Here is a 22,080-nt window from a genome sequence, read left to right on the forward strand (position 1 = left end):
ACCACCTTGAGTCACAGGTGACAGGAAGGGGAGCCAGGTTTTAAGACGTGGAAATTTGAGGCGGGAGCAGGTGCTCTGACCAGTGTCCTCTGACCCCAGACTACCCCATGCGCCCTCCCATCCAAGAATCTCAAAACACTCTGAGTCCAGAGACATTTCAGAGCCGCCTCTGTACCTGACCCCCAGAATGGACTCATGGGAGAGAGGGACAGCGGCCTCTGGTGTTTCACGCTGAGCCACCTCCTCCAAGGCCTGAGGAAGGACACTCACCCTGTTGGACCCGCTCCAGGTGGGGGAGGCTGGGAGGCTTCCCGCAGCGGCCAGCGCTGGGGGAGGGAGGAATCAAGGCCCAAAGGGGGTCTTGGGCACCTCCCATCTCGCCTTCCTCCGTGGTTTCAAGCCTCCAGCCTCCAGAACCCACTTTCCCTGCAAAAGACTGTTTCCAATCTCCCCAGACACCCGTTTGGAGGCGGTCCATCCCCCAGCCCAAGCTCTACCCTCTCGGGAGGGATTCCGAGAAATCCTCCAACTCGCTGCAGGGGCTGGCAGACGAGCAGCGGCTGCGGAAACTGTCCACTAGGGGCAGAGGGACAGGGTGAGCCTCCCGCCCTCGCCGGCCCGCCCGGCCGCCCCCCGCGCTCCAGCCCAGCTACCCGAGGAGTTGCGGTTCCGGCAGCGGTTGGCCGCGTCCCCTCGGCCGGTCACGGCAGCGGGGGCCCGGGTCTGGCGAGACCAGGAGATGGACGGACCGTCCCCGCTTCCTCCGCTGCCCAGTCGGTTCCGCTGCTGCAGCTGCTGCGTGGGGAGCGGGAGGGAGACGCCCGCCTGTGCGCCCAACTAATGTGGGGAAGGGCGATGCTGCGCCCCCTGGGGGTCCCAGCCAGGGCCGGTGACGCGCCGGAGGTCACACGGCCTAAGTAGGGAAAAGCACGGGGAGTCACAGACCAAGCTGTGGGGGGGGGCGTGTCAGGAGAGGAGGCGAAGGTCAGGTGAGAAGCGGGAGCAGGTAGGGGGAAGGGGAGAGATGGAGCAGGTGACAGGTGATGGACACAGGTGGGAAGAGGGGGGGTAGACCAGCGCACAGGTCAGGCGGCCAGGTAAAGGGGCGGGGATGTGGGCAGGACAAGGGGAAGTGGGCGCTCACTTCATCTTGATCTCTCTCTGCTGCTTCTCCTTCGCTTTCACAAAGGCTGTGGGGTCGAAACCGGGCACGCGACCACCTAGGGCGGGGCGGGGGTGGAGAGCAGAGGAGGCGGGGTCACAGGGTCACGCCCCCACAGTCCTAGTCCGCGCCCCCTCCTCCCACGGGCGGGGGGGCCGGCACACACCTGTGGGCGAGGGCGAGGGGCGGGCAGCGCGGCCTCGACCCCGGCCTCCGCGGCCGCCGTCCCGGGAGGAGGAGCGGGCGGCGCCGCGGCCACGCGACGTGGAGCGCTCCCGGGACGACCAGGCCCGATCCTCCCGGGCCGCGGGCGGCACCACCGGCGGAGTCCGTCTCCTGGAGCCCAGGACCCACTGTCGGTTTCCCGCCGGCCAGGACGGCTCCTATCCCAAGCCTCTTCCCGGATCCAACCATCCCCGAACCTTCAGGTCCATCCCCCATCAACTCCTAGACATTCACGCCCTGGCGCTCGACCCTCACAGATACCTTCTCCCAGGCTCCGCCCCTCTCGGAGCCCCACAGAGCCCCCAAAAGAACCCGTCAGTCACCTCCCTACATCCCAACACACCCCCTTCCCCGGACCCTTCTTCCTGAGGTCTCCGCCAGCTCCCTGAAACCCTTCCCAAGTTTCCGCCACCCACCCCCATAAATGCCAGCTGACATCAACCGGATCTCCCACCTGCCGGCCCCGCCCTCTCGCTCAACTAGACCCTCAGGCCCCGCCCCTTTCTCGTCCCCATCTCCAGGCCCAGCTCCTGATGCCGCCTCAAGCCCCGCCCATCTCCCCACAGACCCCGCCCACCGATTCCAACTGCGCATCCCAGTCCTTCCCTATGTCCCACGCAGCCCCTTAGGCCCCTCCATAATCACGGAAACAAGCAGTATTTTAAATGATTTATTTGCTCATTATGCACATTGACGGAAAGCATAATAGACAGCAGTATTTTTTTCCTCCATAAAAGTATTTAAAGCCGTTTATTTAGCTGGAAACACTAGCTTGAAGAGATACCAGCATATTCCACTTGCAATAATTTCACTTCCGCAAACAATTGTCTTATATTTACAGCATGTTGAAGAAAATATTGTCTCATTCGTCTTTTGTTCTTCTGAGTCTCGATCCCTAAGAGTTCAAGATACTTTGGGGGATCCTGGATGGCCTGATGAATGTATTAAAGTCAAGTTGTGCATTCTAAACACACTCTTAAATACGTACGGATGTTTGGGTTGTGGGGCTCAGCTCTCTCCTACTGACGCTATGACGTTGTAAGAACATTTGTTATGCAAGTTTCGCGTGGATATCGATTGTTCCTTCTTCCTTCCTAATGCGCTTCCTTTCCCATTTTCTTGCTTTGTTCTCTGCTGCTCTCTGTTCTCTGTCTGCTCTTTTCTGCTGCTTCAGAACTTCTGCTTGCCAGGCCACACCTTCTTCCCAGCATCTGTAGGTCCCTGCCAGGTATCTCTGTCACCTAATTCTGGAGACTGATGAATAAAAAGCATATCTTGTGTAGCTGCTCATTTACTAGAGAAATCAGGGCTACCAATTTGCTAGTGAAAATTTGATGGTTCACTCTTCTCAATACTGATTTCCTGAGGTTTCCTTCTGGTTGTTCTCATGTCCTTAATATTGTCAGGTTCCAGTTGTGTATTTTGTTATGTTTTTATTGTGTGGCCACATTGCCATTCCCTCCTTCAATCTCTACACTGTGGGTGCATCTTCCTCCCGGAAAGTCCACTCTCCAACATCTGTCTGCTCAGGAACTATGAACAATCAACTGTAGTTGGCAAGTTATTTGATCTCCACTTAATTTCCATCTTCTGTCAGAGCTGCACATTAATCCCTTTAGGAATGCGGATACTGTTGCTGTTACCGGATACACAGCCACGTTCTTTACCTGCCACACAAGAGGGGTCGAATGCAACTGCAACACCAGGCTTATGGCAAGGAAAGAGTTTGTATTTTGGGTGATGTCAGCCAGGAGACAAGAGCTCTCAAATTTGTCCCATCTCCTCGAAAGATGAGAGGCAAGGGGTTTTAAAGGTTTCGAGGGAGAGCATGTGCTGGGGTTTTAAATAGGGAAGAGCATGTGGCTGTGGTGGTTGGCACCTTCCCAGCAGCCTGCCTTTGGCCTTGAAGACTTAATTTCTCCTCCCTTGACTGTCTGGACTTTTCTGGTTAGTTGTCATCTTCAGCCTGCGTTTGGCCTTGTGAGGCTGAATCTTGACGTCTGGACCTTGATTTCCTGGGAAAGACAGTTCACTCGTATACTAAAGATGGACAGAAAGCCATGGTTAGTTTTACACAAGAGTTGATTATGCTGAATACGCACAGCTGCAGTCAGCAAAGCTCATCTCAAAGTTTTTGCTCTCTTCTAGCCCAGGGAAGATTTTCACCCTCTTCCTGCTCGGTTTCATTGCTTGGCAGGTATGATCTTCAAGCAACTGGAACTGACAGCCATGGTGGAAATGCAAACCTGCCCCTCCTCCTGAGAGCTGCGGGCTGTTCTCAGATGCAAGGCATGGACACTTGGCTACACTCTTTCATTTGTGAAGGTTAAGCACACCTGTGCTGCTGGGTTAACCCTTATTTGGTTGTGGATTTTCCCGATTTCTTTTTGTTATTGATTTATATCTTAATTCTGATATGGTCAGAGAACATAGGACTGTAAGTGACTTTAATCTTTCGAAGCTTTTGAGGACTTCTTTGTGGCCTAACGTAAGGTTGATTTTGGTAAGAATTCCACATGTATTTGAAAAGAATTTTTTCACTGGTGGTGCACTGTTCTAGATACATCACTGAGGTCATTTTTTAATTATGTTGTTTATATCTTCAATATCCTTTCTAATTAGTGCGGCTTTTCTCTCAGCTATTGAGAGGGAAAGTCTCCCACTATGACAGTAGATTTATCTGTTTCTCCCTCAAATTCTCTCATTTTATTGCTTTAGGTATTATAAAACTATGCTGTTGGGTGTACAGATTTAGGATTGTGACATCTTCCTGTTGGATTGACTCTTCGGTCCATAATGAAAATCTCCTTTAATTCCAGGTCATTCTTCTTGCCTTAAATTCTGCTCTGATACAAATATAACTATACCGGCTTTATTCGGTTAGGGTGTGTGGTATGTATTCTTCCATCCCATCACTTCTGATGTTTCCAGGTGCTAATATTTAAATTACGTCTCTTGTAAACAACATCTAGTTGGACTTATTTTCTCCTAAACCTAGTGCGACATTCTTAGTCTTAAGCTTGAAGTACTTAGTTAACTTAATTACCACAAAGTTAATGACTTAAAACAACAGAAATTTACTCCCTCACAGTTTTGGAGGCCAGAAGTCTAAAATCAAGGTTCTGGCAGGACCACACTTTCCCTGGGGGCTCTCGGGGAGAGTTTGTTCCTGCCTCTTCCAGCTTCTGGTGGCTGCTGGCGTCCTTGGCTTGTGGCTGCCTCACTCCAGTCTCTGCCTCTGTCTTCACATCACCTTCTCTCCTGACTGTAGTCAATATCCCTCTGCTTCCCTCAGAAGGATACATGTGATTGTACTTAGGGCCCACCTGGGTGATCCAGGATCATCTCCCCATCTCAAAGTCCTTCACGTAATCACATCTGCAAAGCCCCTTTCTGGAGCTGCTGTGTTGCCATCTGAACTAACATGCACAGGTTCCAAGGATTAGGATGTGGATATCTTTGGGGCAACCATTTTTCAGCCAATCACAAGAATTATATTATACAGCCTTTCAAAGATACATGAACATTCGTAATGAATTGGGAGGTCAAAATAGGAAAATAGTAAAAATCAATCTCATTTCCAGAGTGTCAAAGGGCAGAATAACTTGGTAAGAGGGCTGGTCTTTCGTGAGGCTGGTTCCAGTGGCTCAACAATGTTACCACGGACTAAGTTTCTTTCTACATCTTCTCTGTCTTCTGGAGTGTTGACCACACTAATTGTGGCTTCCCTCATAGTTGAAAACTGGCTTCCAGAAGCTTCCATGGTTATAGGCGCCCTCTAGGAGTGTCGGCTATTTCCTACTCCCTCTTTCTCTCTGCTCTCAGGATGATCTGTAAAATACAAAGTGGCTCACAGCCCTCCCATCCTTCTATGCTCTTCTGTGTCTCCCCAGAGCCCACAGCGTGAAGTCAGACCCTCACTGTGCCTGACGAGTCCCAGCATGCTCCTGGTCTGCCGTCCTGACCCCACACACACCCTAGTTTTTTACACCCCAGCAACGTCAACCTTAGTTGTAGTTCCACAGCATTCTCCTACCTCTTCTCTTCTCCACGCCTTTGCTGGTGTGGATCTTCTCCCCGTAGGGCAAGAAATCCCCAGGAGCAAGATGTGTCCCCACTTCTGGACATGTTCCGGGACTTCAAGACCCCAGAATTCCCTGATCAGGCAGCCCTAGCCTCCTTCAACAACCTTCTTGGGCCTCTTCCATGAGTCAGTGATGCAAGGGGTCAGGCGTGCACCTTTAAACCAGAGGGGACCCTGTCTCCGAGGCTGTAGGTAGAGCTGGGCCAAGCAAGCGGGGTGCACAGGAGGCCCCGTGGTGGGATGGGGGAAGGGGACATACAAAAGCAGAGAGGTGGGCTGCGAATTGGGAGCCTGGGCTCTGCTCTCCAGAAGCCTCCACGTTCCTGGGCAGAATTCCAAGGTGCCCGAGAATCCTAAATTCCAACAGGGTCTTCCAGCCTCGGGTTCCTCTGAGGAACTTAAAAGGGTCTTCGCGGCAGGATGGGGGGTGGGAGCATCTTGTGAATGGAGGTTGCCTGAGTTAACCCAGGTGAGGGAGGAGACACCTATAGGACGTCCTGGAGGGGGATGGGGGAGGAGCAGTGGGAGAGCAGTCCCCTCCCCCAATAAAGAGGAAGGAAAAATGAGTATTTATCACCAGAGTTTCCCAAATCACTGAAAGAGGGACGGATTCAGCAAAAGTGGGAGAAACCTTCACTTTCTCCTCCTCACACCCCAACTGCCCAGGGTGCACCATGGTCTCTGCAGAACTGCCCAGGGTGCACCATGGTCTCTGCAGAAAAGGAAACCCACTTGAAATGGCATATTCCACAGTCAATTGGTGTGGAGTGTTGCTTTGCACACATCTTTCTATTTTGTCTTTTGAAGGAGTTCTTACAAAGAGGGTAAATCACATTTTGTTTAGAAGCTTTTACTTTGATGTATAAGTTTTAAATATTTAGCAATAGTTTATCTAGGCCTACGTCTGTGCTCTTGTCCAGGAAGATGCAAAGGAGGGGCAGCCCTCCTGCCTACAACAGCCCTATGAGGGTGAGATGGTCCTTAAGTCCATGTCACAGGTGGAAAAACTGAGGGTGGCCCAATATGTGATATTAAGATGTATTTATCACCAACTATGTGCTATACAGGTGATATAATGGTGAACAAGAGGGAAAAACTGATAGCCCTTTCTTTTTTTTTTTTGCTGAGGAAGATTCTCCCTAAGCTAACATCCGTCACCAATCCTCCTCTATTTTTTCATATGTTCACCTCCACAGCATGACTGGTGAGTGGAGTAGGTCCCCACCTGGGATCCAAACATGCGAACCTGGGCCACCAAAGTGGAGCGCGTGGAAATTTAACCGCTCGGCAACGGGGCTTGGCCTGATAGCCCTTTCTTTATCTTTAAACAGGGCAATTATACATCCTGGAATATTTGGGACAGTCCCCTCTACACCTAATGACCCAGCATAATTATCAATAGCCCCGTCTTTCACTCTCAAGGGTCATGGTTTGGACAATAAACTACACGATGACCCTATATATAGACTTCAACGTATAGTAGGAGAGACAGAAATTAATCAAAGAATTGCACTGGTAAGTTCATAACTACGGTTGTGATAAATACAATGAAGGAGAGGAAATGGTGTGGGGAAAGCAAATAGTGAGATTTGTCCCAGTCTGAGATATCAGAATGAGGTGTGACTCTGAGAAGGTGACACTGAAGTAAGTGACAATTAGGATGGGGCGAGTGAGGGAGGTGAGCATTCCAGGTTTGGGAACGTCAAGGAAAAACATCAACATTCTGCATTGTGTTTTAAACTTGTCCTCGCTATGATCACCATTAATCTGACTTCTATCACTGTTGATACAACAAAGAAAACAAGTGTTTTCTGCTAATTGCAAGAAAATCTGAGGACTCTTTATACTGGCTGAATTAATTATACTGAGAGCTTTGTTTAAGGGAGCTCTTGAGTTAAATCATTAAAAATTCAACTTCCTAAAACATACAGGGAGCAAACCTAACTTCCTCCTGTCCAAAAACGACACAAGTGATACAGTCTCAGGACTAAAGGCAATACGACAATTACAGACTGAAGTGGCAGGAAATGCTCACAAGGGCCTGTCTCCACATTAAGCTGACAAGATACAGAATAAATAAAATTCTATCAAGGGAAGACCTCACCTCACGTGGCTAACGAGTAGATTCTTAATATCATTAAGGAATCCGCTGTGTAATTCCTGTCTTTTTACTATAGGCTGGCTGAGTGTTTTGTAATCTTCAAGAGAAGGTACAAAGTTCGTGAATTTCTTCAGGTTCCTCTATTTAAAACAGCACCCAGTGTGTACAAAGTCCCCTGGGGTCACAGTAGTCAAAGCATCTTCAAGGGCAGCAAGAAGGGCGAGGTGGCTGGGGACAAGGAAGAGGGTCCCAGGAGTGAGGGAGGGGAGGCTTGGTGGAGGCAGCCCGTGTGGGCGGCCACGGGGAGGAGCTTGTGACTCATCCCAAGAGTCTTCAGAAGCCACAGAAATATGTGACTCATATTTCATCTGAGCTTAGGCTTCACAGGGACCAGAGTGCATACTGGAAGGTGACCGCGGGCGTGGGCGCAACATCAAGGTGCGAGGAGATCGTGAGTGGACCAGGATGCAGAGAGTGGAAACGGACAGGACTGATCTCACTGGTATGATATTTAGGAGGGAACAGCAACACGACTTGGGGGTGGACAGGATATTCACTCAGTCATTCCGAAACTATTTATTGAGACCTGCTATGAGCTGGGCATCCTTTTGGGTCCTGTTTGGGAGAAAAACTAAAATGAAAAAATCTGAGCTGTGGCGGAACGGCCAGGTGGCATAGCACTTAAGTGCCAGCGATCCTCTTCCATGGCCCAGGGTTCGCAGGTTCGGATCCCACAGGTGCAACGATGAAGTGCTTGTCAAGCCATGCTGTGGCGGCATCCCATATAAAGTAGAGGAAGGTCGACGCGGATGTTAGCCCAGGGCCAATCTTCCTCAGCAAAAAAAAAAAAAAAATCTGAGCTATGAAAAAAGAAAAACCAGGGGCCGGCCCGGTGGCGCAAGCGGTTAAGTGCGCGCGCTCCGCTGCGGCGGCCCGGGGTTCGCTGGTTCGGATCCCGGGCGCGCACCGACGCACTGCTTGGTAAGCCATGCTGTGGCGGCGTCCCATATAAAGTGGAGGAGGATGGGCACAGATGTTAGCCCAGGGCCGTCTTCCTCAGCAAAAAAAAAGAGGAGGATTGGCGGATCTTAGCTCAGGGCTGATCTCCTCACAAAAAAAAAAAAAAAAAAAAAAAAAGAAAAACCAGCTCCAGATGTATGAGTTAAATGGCTCTGTCACCCAAGTTTCTTGGAGAGAGATGAGCTGGTCACACTTTAGCAGCCTTAACAAAAAACTGAACCAACATGAGAATGTGGCCATTTTTAAAAACTTGGCTCACGGTGTGTGTACAGTTTTGTATCCTACTTTGTTTTCCTTAACATTATATTGTGAACATTTTTCATGTCATTAAAATATCTTTGAAATCTCTGAATAAAAAGATGTTGGCTAAATACATCTTGGTAAATCCAGGTACCGCAATAATACTCCCTCATACAAAAATATTTCAAATTCTTCTATAAAACAGGAAAAGAATGAGGTCTTTAGGTGTGTACGTAAAAACGAACAGCAAAAGTTCATTTTGTAACAAGTACTTACAGAAAGTTCAGTATTTTCAGGCGTTGTTCACAATCCTTTAAAAATAAATATTCATCTGGTCTGGTTTTCATCCCCATTTTACAAATGAGGAAACCGAGGCACAGAGGGCATCCCTCACCAGAGGTCACATGGTAAGTGGCAAGGTCAGGGTCTCATCCGGGCACCTCAGCTGCAGAGGGACTGCTCCCCTGCACGTCCCGCCTCCATCATGTCCACGCAGACATGCTTTCATAAACACGGAAACTTCTGGAAGGTCACACAAGACATTAGAGTGGATTTGCTGAGGGGAGGCAGAGAAGGGCTAAGAATGGGAGAGGAGCTTTGCTTTTCATTGGCTCAATTTCTATTCTATTTAGATGTACAAAGAGCACTTTCACTTTTGTGAAATAATGGAAAACCTCAGCTACGACAGATAAAAAGAATGTGTAAGAATGAAAACTGCAAAGATTAAATATAAAACATTAAATAAGATTACAAAAGAAAAATAAACAATCTCTGTGGGCCAAAATTTGGAAAAATCCCCTATTCAACGAAAAAAGGGAGTAATCCCACGAGAGCGGGCAAAAACCAATACATTGTAAATCAGTGCTCATAGAGACTCTGATCAGTATTTGACAGAACATTTCTAACGTGAAGTGTTTTCAATATTTTGTGGAGAATGTTTTAAGTGTTTATTGAAAACTTTTCATGTAAAACTCATCGAATGGACAAAATTACAAATATGAACATAAGGAAATGTGGAAAAAATCGTCTGTTTCCACAACTTCAAAGTACTTGAACGTGTTCAGACCTACAGTCCAAATGATTTCCTACAACCGCGGACACACTGTACACACACGTTCGTGTTAACAACGACAACAACCCCTCACTCTGGTCCTCTACACACCATTCACAAGATTGAAGAAATGGACACAACCAATTTGTCCATGGAGAGATGAATGGATACTGACAATGTGATACATACACACAGTGGGATACTATTCAGTTTAAAAAAGGAGGGAATTCTGCATGGTGCAACCAAATGGATGAACCTCAGGGGCACTATGCAAAGTGAAATCAGCCCGTCATAGAAGGACAAATACAGCATGATTCCACCCAGATGAGGTATCTAAAAGAGTCCAGTTCAGAGAATCAAAGGATGGAACGGTGGTGGCCAGGGGCAGAGGATGGGAGAAATCGGGTGTTCCTAATCAAGGGCCATAAATTTCATCAAGAAGCGTGTTAACTTCTGGAGATCTGCTGTACAACCCTGTAGCTAGAGGTAACAAGACTGTATTGGAAGCTTAAAAATTTGTTACCAGGGGAGCATCATGGCAGAGTGAGCTTCCCTCAATTAGTCTCCCCCTCTAAGACACAGCAAAAAGGAGATCCATATTCCAACAGAAGGTGTTCACCCAACACGAGGGACGTCTGAAGCACCCACGCAGCTGTACACCAAAGAGCTGAGGTGCAGGAGGCCCCAGAGGAAGTGGAAGGAGGTAAGAGGAGCTCCCTCCCCTCCCCGAGGACTGCTACCCTGAGACCGAGACCATGAGGCTCTTGGATAGAGAGCGGAGGGGCAGGCCTCCTTGGGGAAAACCAGCACTCTCCAAGATCACTCACAGTCCGTGGGGAATCCCCCTACAGAGGGAGCAGAACTGCCTGGACGGTACTTTCCATGATGAACCAAAGAGCAGGCAAAGAGCCGATCATGAGAACAGAGAATGTCCGTGAAGCAAGGGACCCCTGGGATGGGGGAGGTGAAAGTAAGCACCCCTGCCCCACCCCTGCCCACCCCGTGCTTCAGCACAGCGGCCCTGCAGCCTCAGCTCAGTAGAAAGGATCAATGAAACAAAAAGCTGGTTCTTTGAGAAGATAAACAAAGTTGACAAACCCTTTAGCCAGACTCACCGAGAAATAAAGAGAGAAGGCTCAAATAAATAAAATTAGAAATGAAAAGGGAGAAATTACAATGGATACCACAGAAATACTATGAAAAACAATATGCCAACAAATTGAACAATCTAGAAGAAATAGATAAATTCTTAGACTCATAAAACCTCCCAAAACAGAATCAAGAAGAAATAGAGAATCTGAATAAACCAATCACAAATGAAGAGATTGCAACAGTAATCAAAAACCTCCCAAAATATACAAGTCCAGGACCAGATGGCTTCTCTGGAGAATTTTACCAAACATTCAAAGACGATTTAATACCTATCCTTCTCAACCTCTTCCAAAAAATAGAGGAAGATGGAACACTTCCCAACACATTCTGAGAGGCCAACATCACCCTGATACCAAAACCACACAAAGAGAATACTAAGAAGGAAAACCACAGACCTATATCCCTGATGAGCATAGATGCAAAAATCCTCAACAAAATATTGGCAAATCGAATACAACAACACATTAAAAAGATCATATACCATGATCAAGTGGGATTTATACCAGGGACACAGGGATGGTTCAACATCTGCAAATCCATCAATGTGATACACCATATTAACAAAATGAGAAATAAAAACGTCTTCAAAGACGTAAGACAGGACCTATGGGCAAAAGGGAAGCTTGTGAAAACAAAGAATGTCCAGCCAATACATATAGCCTGAAACAATATCTGCTAAAACAGGAGGCTTAAAAGGGCATTCAGCCAGTGCTGCAGAGATTCCTGGTGGCAAAATTAATCAGACCTGCTCATTCACCATATAATACTCCTATTCTCCCGCTCAGAAAAAAAAAAAGAAAAAAAAAAAACAACGAATTCCGAGAAATATCCATTTGTTCAGGACCTTAGTGTCATGAATAAGTTCAGAACCTGCACCCTGTGGTGCCCAGCCCTTACTCCTTGCTAACCAACATTCCAAGTGAATACGGCTGGCTTTCAGTATGGACATAAAGAATGCATTCTTCTGCGTACGGCTCAAAGAATCACAAGTATTTGCTTTTGAATGGCGCGACCCAGACACTCAGGCGACTCAAAAATATTGCTGGACAGTCCTCCCCCAGGGCTTCAAAAACTCCCGAACACTATCTGGGGAGGCCCTAGCTAAAGACTTGAGCCACTTACAATCACAACAAGAATTGCTGTTACAGGACATGGATGACTTGCTGATAGTGAGCCCAACTTACGAGCAGTGTCTGGACAACACAAGAAAGACCTTAAATCATTCAGCTTAACGTGGGTACAAGGTCTCACAAAAGAAAGCACAGATCTGCAAACAAAATCTAGATACTTAGGGTTTGCATTATCAGAAGGCCAGAGGGAACTGCTGCCAGACCAATAAAGGGCTAGAGCACGCCTGACCTTCCCACCACCCTGCAACAGCGACGAGGATTCTTGGGCATGGCTGGTGTCTGAAAACCCATCTCTGAGGTTCTAAAGAGGCTGGACTGGGAGCCACCAGAATGGACAAAGGAGTGTCGGGTAGACTTCGATACCATCAAGGCAAAGTTCATTTCAGCCCCAGCTTTGGGACTTCTCAACTTGGACAAGCCCTTCAGCCTCTATGTATATGAAAGGCAGGGAATAAACTTGGGGGCTTTAATTCAAAAGCTGGGCAGGACCTCCCGGCAAATCTCTTATTTTTCCAAACAATTAGATCAGACTGTCAAAGACTAGCCCCCTGCCTCAGGGCAGTGGCTGCTCCCTGTGACATCCAGCAGGAAGCTGAAAATTTCACCCTGGGCCAACTCACCACGGTATATGTGCCACATCAAGTACTCACATTATTGGAGTAAAAAGGGGGATGCTGGCTCACTTCAGGAGGGATGGGGAAATACCAGGCCATCCTTTTGGAAAATCCAAATGTACAGATGCAAGTATCGTCCTCCCTAAACCCAGCCACCTTACTCCCTGATGAGACATCAGAAGCCTTAGAACATGACTGCTTACAAGTTATGGGGACAGTGTCTTCTAGGTGACCTGATTTGTTGGACTGTCCGTTGGAAGAACTGGACTTAGAACTCTTCACAGTCGACAACAGCTTCATGGGTTAAGGTAAGAGATGTGTGGGATACGTGCTCATAACTTTACAAAAGACTTTAGAGGGTAAAGCCCTACCCCCAGGAACATTGGCTCAAAAGGCAGAAATCATTGCCCTCACTTGAGCTCTACATCTAGCTCAAGGGAGAAAAGTAAATGTATACACAGATTCCTGGTATGCCTTTGCTGTAGTTCATGCTCATGGGGCAATCAGGAAGGAAAGGGGACGCTTAACAGCAGAAAAAAAGGAAATCAGACATGGCCCTAAATGTCTTAAAACTGCTTTTAATGAGCTATTAATGAGCCTGCCCAGGGAGCTACCATGCATTGCCCTGCCCCCCAGAGGGAGAACCTGTTGAATCCAGAAAGACATCATAGGGCCCCACCTCCAAAACACTATAAAACAGGTGACTAAAAATTGCATAACCTGTGCAAAGAGCAACCCCAAGACCACTTCCATTTCCCCACATCTGGGCACTCCGCATAAATCAAATTGGCCTGCTAAAGACTGGCAAACAGACTTTACCCAGATGCCCTGGACAACTGGGAATTTCAAGTTTTTCTTGGTGTTTGTGGACACCTCCACCAGGTGGGTAGAAGCCTTTCCCACTAGGACTGAGACATCATCAGAAGTCACTCTCATGTTGATAAAAAAAATCACCCCTAGGTTTCATCTGCCTAATACCTTACAGAATGATAATGGACCAGCTTTTGCCTCCCAAATAACCCAACAAGTGTCCAGAAGCTTAGACATCTGATGAATACTACACTCAGCTTGGAAACCTCAATCAACTGAAAAAAATGGAAAAAAAAAATCACACCTTCAAAGAAAATAACCGTTAGCAAAATCAATAAGGAAACACAACTAACTTGGGATAAATCACTGGCCCTTGCTTGACGTGCTAAGAGTTATAGTAGCTCCCTGAAGTGGACTTAAGTTTAGCCCTTTTAAAATGCTCTATGGGAGAGTCCTTCAGGCATCTTCCCCTGGGATTCTATCTCTGGATGTTTTAAGGAACGTTATGATACTAATTATGTTAAATCATTAAGCTCTGTAGTAACTTCTGTCCATGAGTTTGCTCATCATAGGTCTGCATATCCACCTGATATCCCTCCACACGCCTTCTGACCTGGTGATCATGCTTTACTGAAAACTTGGAAAGACCAGGGACCTGAAAACCAGTTGTCATCCAAGTGGATGGGCCCCTTTAAGTGGTGAGAAGAAGATTTAGGTGAATTCTTCTCTTCTCTTGAGATTCCCCAAAATATCCTGAGGTTCTTTGCAACTGCCAGGGAAGTGACCCTCTTTATTCACCTGGTAAGGTTGCTGGTAACCCTGTAAACAAGGGACCAGGCCAATATTTCCAAGTGGCTTCATTTCATAAAGTCAATCTTTCTCCCTTAGCCATTTGGTCATATCTGAGTCTATGCATGTTTCTCTCAAATGTGACATTCCAGTCTAAGCTTTGGTAATATCACCAATGTTTCCAACTGTATCCTGTTATAAGAACAACAGATTCTTGTTGAACTGATGCAAATAACTATATTGCCATGAGAATAAGAATATTCACTCACTAAGAGTTGCTAAATTCTGGAGGGATAAGATAGGGAGAAAAAGATGAATGTTTGAGTTCTGCTTACAAAGATATAATTTGCAAACTGCTATAAGCCATAGTTAGCTTAAGAGAAAAGAGAAAAGCGTTTTCTTAAATCTGAAAAAGCAAAACATTAAAAAATCAGCAATATTTCAAATGAAAAAGTCATAAAAATTACACTCATCCTCATCAGTTCATTTAGTCCCATAACTTTTAATCTTTTTTTAGCAGTTCCATGATATCATCAGTTTCTCCATTAGAGTTCTGTAATTTCCCAGCTATTTCAGTTTTATGATGTGAAAGTTCATCAGAAACCAGTATTCTAGTGTAAATGTCAGAGTCCTTTCCAAGAATCTCTCTGGAAATGATGACATGCCTATTTCAATCAAACCAACGAACTTAAGCTTTCATTTACCAAAGATCACTTACTTTAAACCAGTTAAATAGAGCTCTTAATTTGGCCCATGCCATCTGGAGGTAGAAAAATATCTCACACTGTATGGGCTCAGGCAAGTCAATATATTGACTTCCTTTAGTAGGTTTGATTAACATCATCTGAAGGGCAGATTTATATGCTGTTTTACAATGTCAATACTGGGGGAATGTTTCCCCCAGTGAGACACAACGTCTATCCCCACCATACAATTTATAATATAATCATGCAAAAGAGCTGTAATCACTTAATTCCATCAACTCTTATCCCTCTACTCATAGCTTTCGTTAGCACTTCATCAAAAATGTCGGTCTTCTCTGTTCATGTGTTGGTTTATATTCCACATTTAAGTGAGATCATACAGTGTGGGGGTGGGGGTTGGGCACAAGGGGTGAAGGGAGACATATATACAGTGATGAACAAACAAAAATATACAACCCCAAATTTCACAATGTTATAAACTATTAAAACATCAATAAAAAAAAATGTTGGTCTTATAATATTGGTTGGGGGAAGCATTCCCATCCAGACCTAGTCCATTTTCATAACAGACTCAAGCAAAGTTGATACAACCTCTTTATATAAAATTAGCTCAAACATTTCAATCTTTATAATCTTATCAACACTTATACTTTTACATGTTTTCAATTTAATTGTAGCCTGAGTCAGAGTCTTAAGGCTAGTCATTATTTTTCTGTATTTCCTTTTTTTGTGTGTATGTGTGACAAAGATTTGGCCAATTTAAATAAATTGTGATAACATCTGCCAATCCTTTTTTTTTTTTTTTTTTTTGCTGAGGAAGACTGGCCCTGGGCTAACATCCGTACCCATCTTCTTCCACGTTTTATATGGGACACCACCACAGCATGGCCTGCCAAGCAGTGCGTCCGTGTGTGCCCGGGATCCAAACAGGCGAACCCTGGGCCACCGCAACGGAGCGCATGCACTTAACTGCTTGTGCCTCTGGGCCAGCCCCTGTATTTCCTTTTTAATTTGGTCTTTTATCATAGGTACCAATAAAACAGTTATGATGAGAGCTCTCTAAAAATTTTCCCAATTTAGAACTTTATCCAATTTAAGGATGCATGATCTGGCGGTTTTCTCTGGAGTATAAAGAATATTGTGGCCATATGATGTTATAAAAGAATATTACCTTTTTCCTTTTTCATGGGCTCATAGCTAAAAGTTGCCCAATTATGGAGAACATAACTCAGGGGATAAGGGGGGGATCGATTTAGTGTTCCCTATAGCTGACTTAAGACAGACAAATGCACCCACACAAAGATAAAATCTGACTCCCGACAAATGCAAAACCAAAAGCAGACCCAAGTATAATGCGTTTCTCCCCTCCAAGCAAGCATTTCGCTGAGGGTGCCTAAAACCAGCGGGAAGGAGGGAGCAGCAGGGCAGGGCCCCTGGGCAAAGAAGCCTGGGCAGCTGCTGGGGGCCACTGATCACTCAAACCCGCACCAGGGCCATTCAGACACGGGCACAAGAATCTGGGCTGGCTCACCAAAACTGATACCAAACCTCTTAATCTTAATTTGTGTGCCTGATGTGCAGTAAGCCAATCATTGAGACATTAGTGTTTGGAGATGGAGAAAGCTTTATTCAAATCAGCCAAAATGAGAAGGTAGGAGGATAGGTTCCCTCAAATCTGCCTTAACAAGAGAAGAAAGCAGCAGGGGGTTTTATGGAGCTAAGGGGCTTGGCAGGAGGAGTTTCAGAGAAAGGAAGGGGTCACTCCCGATGAGCCCCTGGGCAATCTGACTTCTGGACATCAAGGGCAGCTGGGGGCTGGTTATCTGGTGATGGTAACTTCCTTGAAGGCATTCTCCCTCTTCTGTAAAACAGCTCATCAATCCTTGTGACCCTTGAGTCACCCCTCAGATTAAACAGGAAAACAGTAAATTGACAAGATTGACTTCTTTTCATAACAAAGTGGAAAAGTAATCATGTTGCATATTTACAGTAACCCGCAGGTACCCGGCTTCATATCGATTCCCTCTCCATCTTTTTTGTTTGTGTGTTTCCTGACAGTTTATTTAGTGAAGCAACAAGGTGGTTTCTCCTGTAGTTTTCCACAAAGACTGTGCCTTTGCCGAGGACCTGTCCACCATGTGGTTGAACTTGATTCTGTTTCCAGTAAACTGCCTCCTGTTTCCAGTAATCAAGGGAGCGACATCAGGCGTAGTGTTCTGTGCTTCCACCAGGAGGCGCACAAGATCCAGCTGTCTCCCCAGTGGCCACGTTGGGGGCCCTTGATGGTTACTGCTGAGATCCATTCATTCACTAGACTCACAAAGTGGTAATAATGTAAATCTGCCTTTGTTTTCTATCTTTATTATTCATACTACTTCTATAAAAAAAAACACACACAGGGCCAGCCCTGTGGCTTAGCGGTTAAGTGAGCGCACTCCTCTGCTGGTGGCCCGGGGTTGGGATCCCGGGCGCGCACCAACGCACCGCTTCTCCGGCCATGCTGGGGCCGTGTCCCACATACAGCAACTAGAAGGATGTGCAGCTATGACATACAGCTATCTACTGGGGCTTTGGGGGAAAAATAAATAAATAAATAAAATTTTAAAAAAAGAAAAAGAAAAAATCACCTCTCTTTCTCAACTAAGTGAGTAACCTGAGGTCCAGCTCTTATGTGAATTTGAAAGGCAGGATAAAGGGTTGATTGAGTCTTTACCTTCGGTTTTTCTTTTAAGTCAGTTTTCATATTACACACCTGGTCCCCTCATTCTGTAAGCAAGAAGACGGCTTGTCAGTGGTGGTCTGGAGGCATAGCGGTTAAGTTCGCGCACCCCACTTTGCAGGCTTGGGGGGCACCGGTTCGGATCCCGGGCACGCACCGATGCACTGCTTGTCAAGCCGTGCTGTGGCAGGCGTCCCATATAAAGTGGAGGAAGATGGGCACAGATGTTAGCCCAGGGCCAGTCTTCCTCAGCAAAAAAAGAAGAAGAAGAAGGAGACAGCTTGTCTGTTCTGCTGTTCCTGGAGGAAGGAAATGTTAAACAACAGAATCCAACTGAGTAAATTTTAAAGATCTTACTGGCGTCATTCAGTGATTCATGAACTGGGCAGCATCCAGTCTAGCAGACAGAAAAGAGCTCTGAAGAGCTGTCCAAGGCAAGAGATTTTTAGGCAGAAGGGAGCAGGAACAGGGAAGCTATGTTAGGTCAAAAGGCAGCTTGGTTATTGCAAGGTCACTTTCCTTTAGAGGATGGCTGGGGCCTATCAAGCAGATGACCTGACTAGTGCTGAGCAGATTCCTGGCTGAGGGGTTTAAGATTCCGTGTCTGGGACAGCTGAAACTGTCACTGAGTGAAATCTTGCTTTGGTGACAACATGAGGCTTAGCATAAGGGACTCTGTTTGTGGCCTGTTGCCTTGTTATCAACAGAAGAGAGCTGTCTCCACTCAACACGAAGGGAAGAATCAGATCCGTCCTCCTCACTGTCCCATGTGCTTCTCTCCTGGGCTCTCACATCCTCCATGTGCTTCCTCGTCTAGGCTTCGACCACCACCAAACACAGCACAGCAGCGACAGTGGACACAGCGAGAGGAGCCGCAGCAGGAGCAGCCGCACAGGAAGCGCTCTGACCTTGAGTTTCTGGAGGTCACATAAAATGGGCTTCGATTATACCCATGGGGCCCTTCTTCACATGAGGATCCTACACAGACTCTGCCTCCAGCTCCCTGGACCCCGAGGACTCCCCCAGTTCCTCACCAGAGACTGCAGGAACCGTGGTGTTCAGCCCGCAGTGTCCCACGTGGCAGGCGAACCTCTGCTCCTCTCCAGGGAGGATCCGAGTGTCCACCCAGGTCTGGTAGGTCCCATCCCCACTGGGCAGGCTGGCCCCAGGCCCAAAGGTGCCCTCGTGCATGGGCTCCCCATCCCGAAGCCAGGTCAGGGTGGCAGCCCGAGGATAGAAGCTAAAAGCCCAGCACCTCAGAATGACCTTGCCCAGCAGGTTCTTACTGCGGGTCACAGTCACTGATGGGGGATCTGGGGGGAGAGAGAGCAGAGTTCAATGAGGCCAAGACGCTCCCTCCTTCCACTGCAGAGAAACCAAGAGCAGGAACCAGCCAGCCCTTAGAAGTGACCCGTGCACATTCGGCCCCAGCCACCCCTCCAGGGTGGCTACGTCCCCAGTGGAGAGAGGACTGTGGGAGGCCCCCACGCTGCTCCAACAGCCCCAGGACCCTCTGAGGGGGTATGGCCCTCGCCCACCTGGAGAGCCTGAGAGAAGACGAACTCCCTGCTCTCAGGGGCCATCGGATCCACCTGAGGATGCTCAGCACACGGTTCTGAAGAATTTTTAGGCACTGATGGGACAGAGGGGCTGCTCTGGTCCACAGGGAGTGAGCATCCGTCCTCAGTGATATACCTCCTTCCTCCCCAACAGAATCAGCTCCACATACTCCAGGGGGCGATGGAGGGACTGTCCACAAGGATGGCCAGCTGGTCCCACTGCCGGATTGTTTTGTCCTGGGCCTTACATTCCTCTGGGGACCTCTGGCTGATTATAGGGGTTTTCATTGCCCACTCTACCCACCCCCACCCCGCACACCAGTATCCACTCTTTCATTTTATTTTCTGTCACAAGACTTAGACAAGGAGGAAACTTTAAACTGGACTTTTCTAAAAGTGGAAGCAGAACAAAAGTGGCATGAACCTGGTAATGACTCTGGATGATTTGCATTTGAATATATGACCCTTGCTCCAGAGCTGGAATATTCTGTTCTATCTTGGCTCCCAGCAAAGTTGGCCCCATCTTAGGGCCTTTACCAAGGAGTTCAAACCAAGATGTCCCCCCCACTCAAAGTCAACATCACAGAGAATGAGAGTCTTGGAGAGAAAAGGTTTCCCTCTCCTGACTGCCTGGGGCCTGAGGTTTTGAGATCCAGGCCCACATCCTGGGACTTCTCCAGCTGATGGACCAGCAATGGGTCCAGAGAGGATCACTCACCCACCCACATGGGTGTGCCTCTCCAACAATTCAGTCAGAACTCATCACTTAACCTAAGGCCATGGCAGGACAGCCACTCAGAGAACAAGAGGAAAGTTCTCCTCCTTGTAGGAACCAGGGGCAGACTCAGTGGGTGGACCTTCCCGCCCAGGTTAGTACCTGTATTCTCCAGGAGGCCCCTCCAGGAGGCCAGGTATCTCCAGAGTTGGGCCGGACAAGTCACACACAGGAAATCCTTAACCAGATCAGCTCTGGGGCCTTGGGTCTCCCAGAGCTTCTTGATGTGCTGGGCTGAGGGCAGGGCCAACGTCCAAGTGAGGGTTGGTGAGTCGAAGGTGAGGAAGTCCTGCCCTTTGTAGCCCAAGCGCCAGAAGCCTCTGGTGCTGTTTCCCTGGAGCTCACAGCCCAATGTGGCCTGGAGGGAGTGAAGGCCTGGCCCACCCCAGGCAGTGGCCTATCACCTCACTGTCCCAGAACCTCTACACCCAACAGGACTCCCGCCCAGAGGGGTATGTCGTCTCCTCCACCCAAATGTGAGGAACCTGGTGCAGTCTCAGGGGGGGCCTCACCTCTCTGTGCAATTCCAGCCTTGCTGTGCCCTCCCTCCCCCAGCTGCAGGATAAACAGGGCAGGGACCAGACTCAGACCCACGTGCCCCTGGCCCTGCCCACACTCACCCGGGCCCTGGCCCTGCTGGCCCACGGTCTCTGTCAGCAACTGTCTGAGCTGCAGCTCCTTCTCCTTCAGAGCCTTGGTCTCTGTCTCCCAGGTCTCAGCTCCCAGGTCCATCTTGATACCTAGACCCCGGGGCTCTGCCCTCTGGCTCTCACCATCATAGCGCAGGAAGATCTCATCATCAAAGTATCCCAGGGCCAGGAACTGGGGCTTCCCAGGCCTGTCCAGGGACAGGGCCATGAGGTCGTAGCAGAGAGTGTGGGTTCCTGAGGAGGACACGTGGGTGACTCGCCCTGCCAAGTTCAAGGTTTCTAACAGCTGCCTCTGTCTTGAGTCATTTAAATCAGGCTGCTCTGTCCTGACCCATCCCAGAGGGGAGTGCAAGGAACCAAGCAGAGCATTTTGTGATGGACAGAACGAGAGGAAGAGAGGATCAGGCAAAAAGATTAGGGTGGAAAGAGATAGGAGACGCTTAAGACGTGAAAGAGAAAGCAGGAGTATATTTGGGCAGAGAGACAGAAGCAGAAATGACTGAGATCATAGCTGCACAGGGCGGGAGACTCGGGCCCTCTAAAAGGCAGAACTGAAATCTCCCATGTTCTTTCTGGACTGAGAAGAGAGGAACTGCCAGGCTCTCAGCTGAAACCTGTGAAGGTCACAGTGCCGATTACGGAATCCTACTAGAACCCTGACCCTGTACTGACCCAGGTCAATCCTGATTGATTTGAGGTGATAAGGCCCTTGTATTGGCTACTGAACCAAGGAAAAGAATAAACCCTTTCTGGGTGGCAAATAACATCAACTAATGCCAAGGCGGGTGTATGGTAGGTAGCGGCCAGGATTCAACTGAATTTGTTGATGTCCATAGAGGCAGGAATAGAAGACTGGTAATCAGGAAATGGAGCAGATTCCAGAGAACTGGAGCCAACATGAAACGATTTTGATGTTGGTATTAGCAGAAAAAAATTGTAATAGTAATGTTCAAGAAAATAGAAAAAAATGGGCAATGGTGGCGCAAGCGGTTAAGTGCGCGCGCTCTGCTGTGGCGGCCCGGGGTTCGCCGGTTCGGACCCCCGGCGTGCACCGAGGCACCCCTTGGCAACCATGCTGTGGCAGCGTCCCATATAAAGTGGAGGAAGATAGGCACGGATGTTAGCCCAGGGCCAGTCTTCCTCAGCAAAAAAAGAGGAGGATTGGCAGATGTTAGCACAGGGCTGATCTGCCTCACACAAAAAAGAAAGAAAAAGAAAGAAAGAAATGGGCAAAATATTTGAAAGAAACGAGGATTTCACCAGAGAACTGAAATGTATAATAATAAAATGAGAAT

General features: G+C 47.9%; 1 protein-coding gene and 1 pseudogene across 1 annotated transcript; both read right to left on the bottom strand.

Annotated features, from left to right (window-relative positions):
* Positions 1-2,438: 2,438 nt before the first annotated feature.
* LOC131397617 (receptor-binding cancer antigen expressed on SiSo cells-like) lies at positions 2,439-3,618 on the bottom strand (annotated as a pseudogene).
* A 14,779-nt stretch (positions 3,619-18,397) lies between these two features.
* LOC131397618 (MHC class I-like protein MILL1) lies at positions 18,398-20,993 on the bottom strand. The gene is made up of 4 exons (XM_058530715.1): positions 20,756-20,993; positions 20,238-20,369; positions 18,836-19,114; positions 18,398-18,718 (listed from the first exon to the last, which is right to left on the bottom strand). The coding sequence occupies exons 1-4, from the start codon at positions 20,991-20,993 to the stop codon at positions 18,615-18,617; spliced, it is 753 nt and encodes a 250-aa protein (XP_058386698.1). The 3' UTR covers positions 18,398-18,614.
* Between the last annotated feature and the right edge of the window lie 1,087 nt (positions 20,994-22,080).

This window comes from Diceros bicornis, chromosome 34 (assembly GCF_020826845.1).
Source record: "Diceros bicornis minor isolate mBicDic1 chromosome 34, mDicBic1.mat.cur, whole genome shotgun sequence".
NCBI lineage: Eukaryota > Metazoa > Chordata > Mammalia > Perissodactyla > Rhinocerotidae > Diceros > Diceros bicornis.

Bases quoted from the DNA above. Each gene is read 5' to 3' on its own strand.
- LOC131397618 (XM_058530715.1), bottom strand. From the start codon at position 20,993: ATGGCCCTGTCCCTGGACAGGCCTGGGAAGCCCCAGTTCCTGGCCCTG. The intron at 19,115-20,237 runs GTACTAACCTGG...CTCTCCCCCCAG, and splicing joins GGGCCTCCTGGAGAATACAG to ATCCCCCATCAGTGACTGTG. The intron at 18,719-18,835 runs GTGAGGAACTGG...TGTGACCTCCAG, and splicing joins CACGGTTCCTGCAGTCTCTG to AAACTCAAGGTCAGAGCGCT.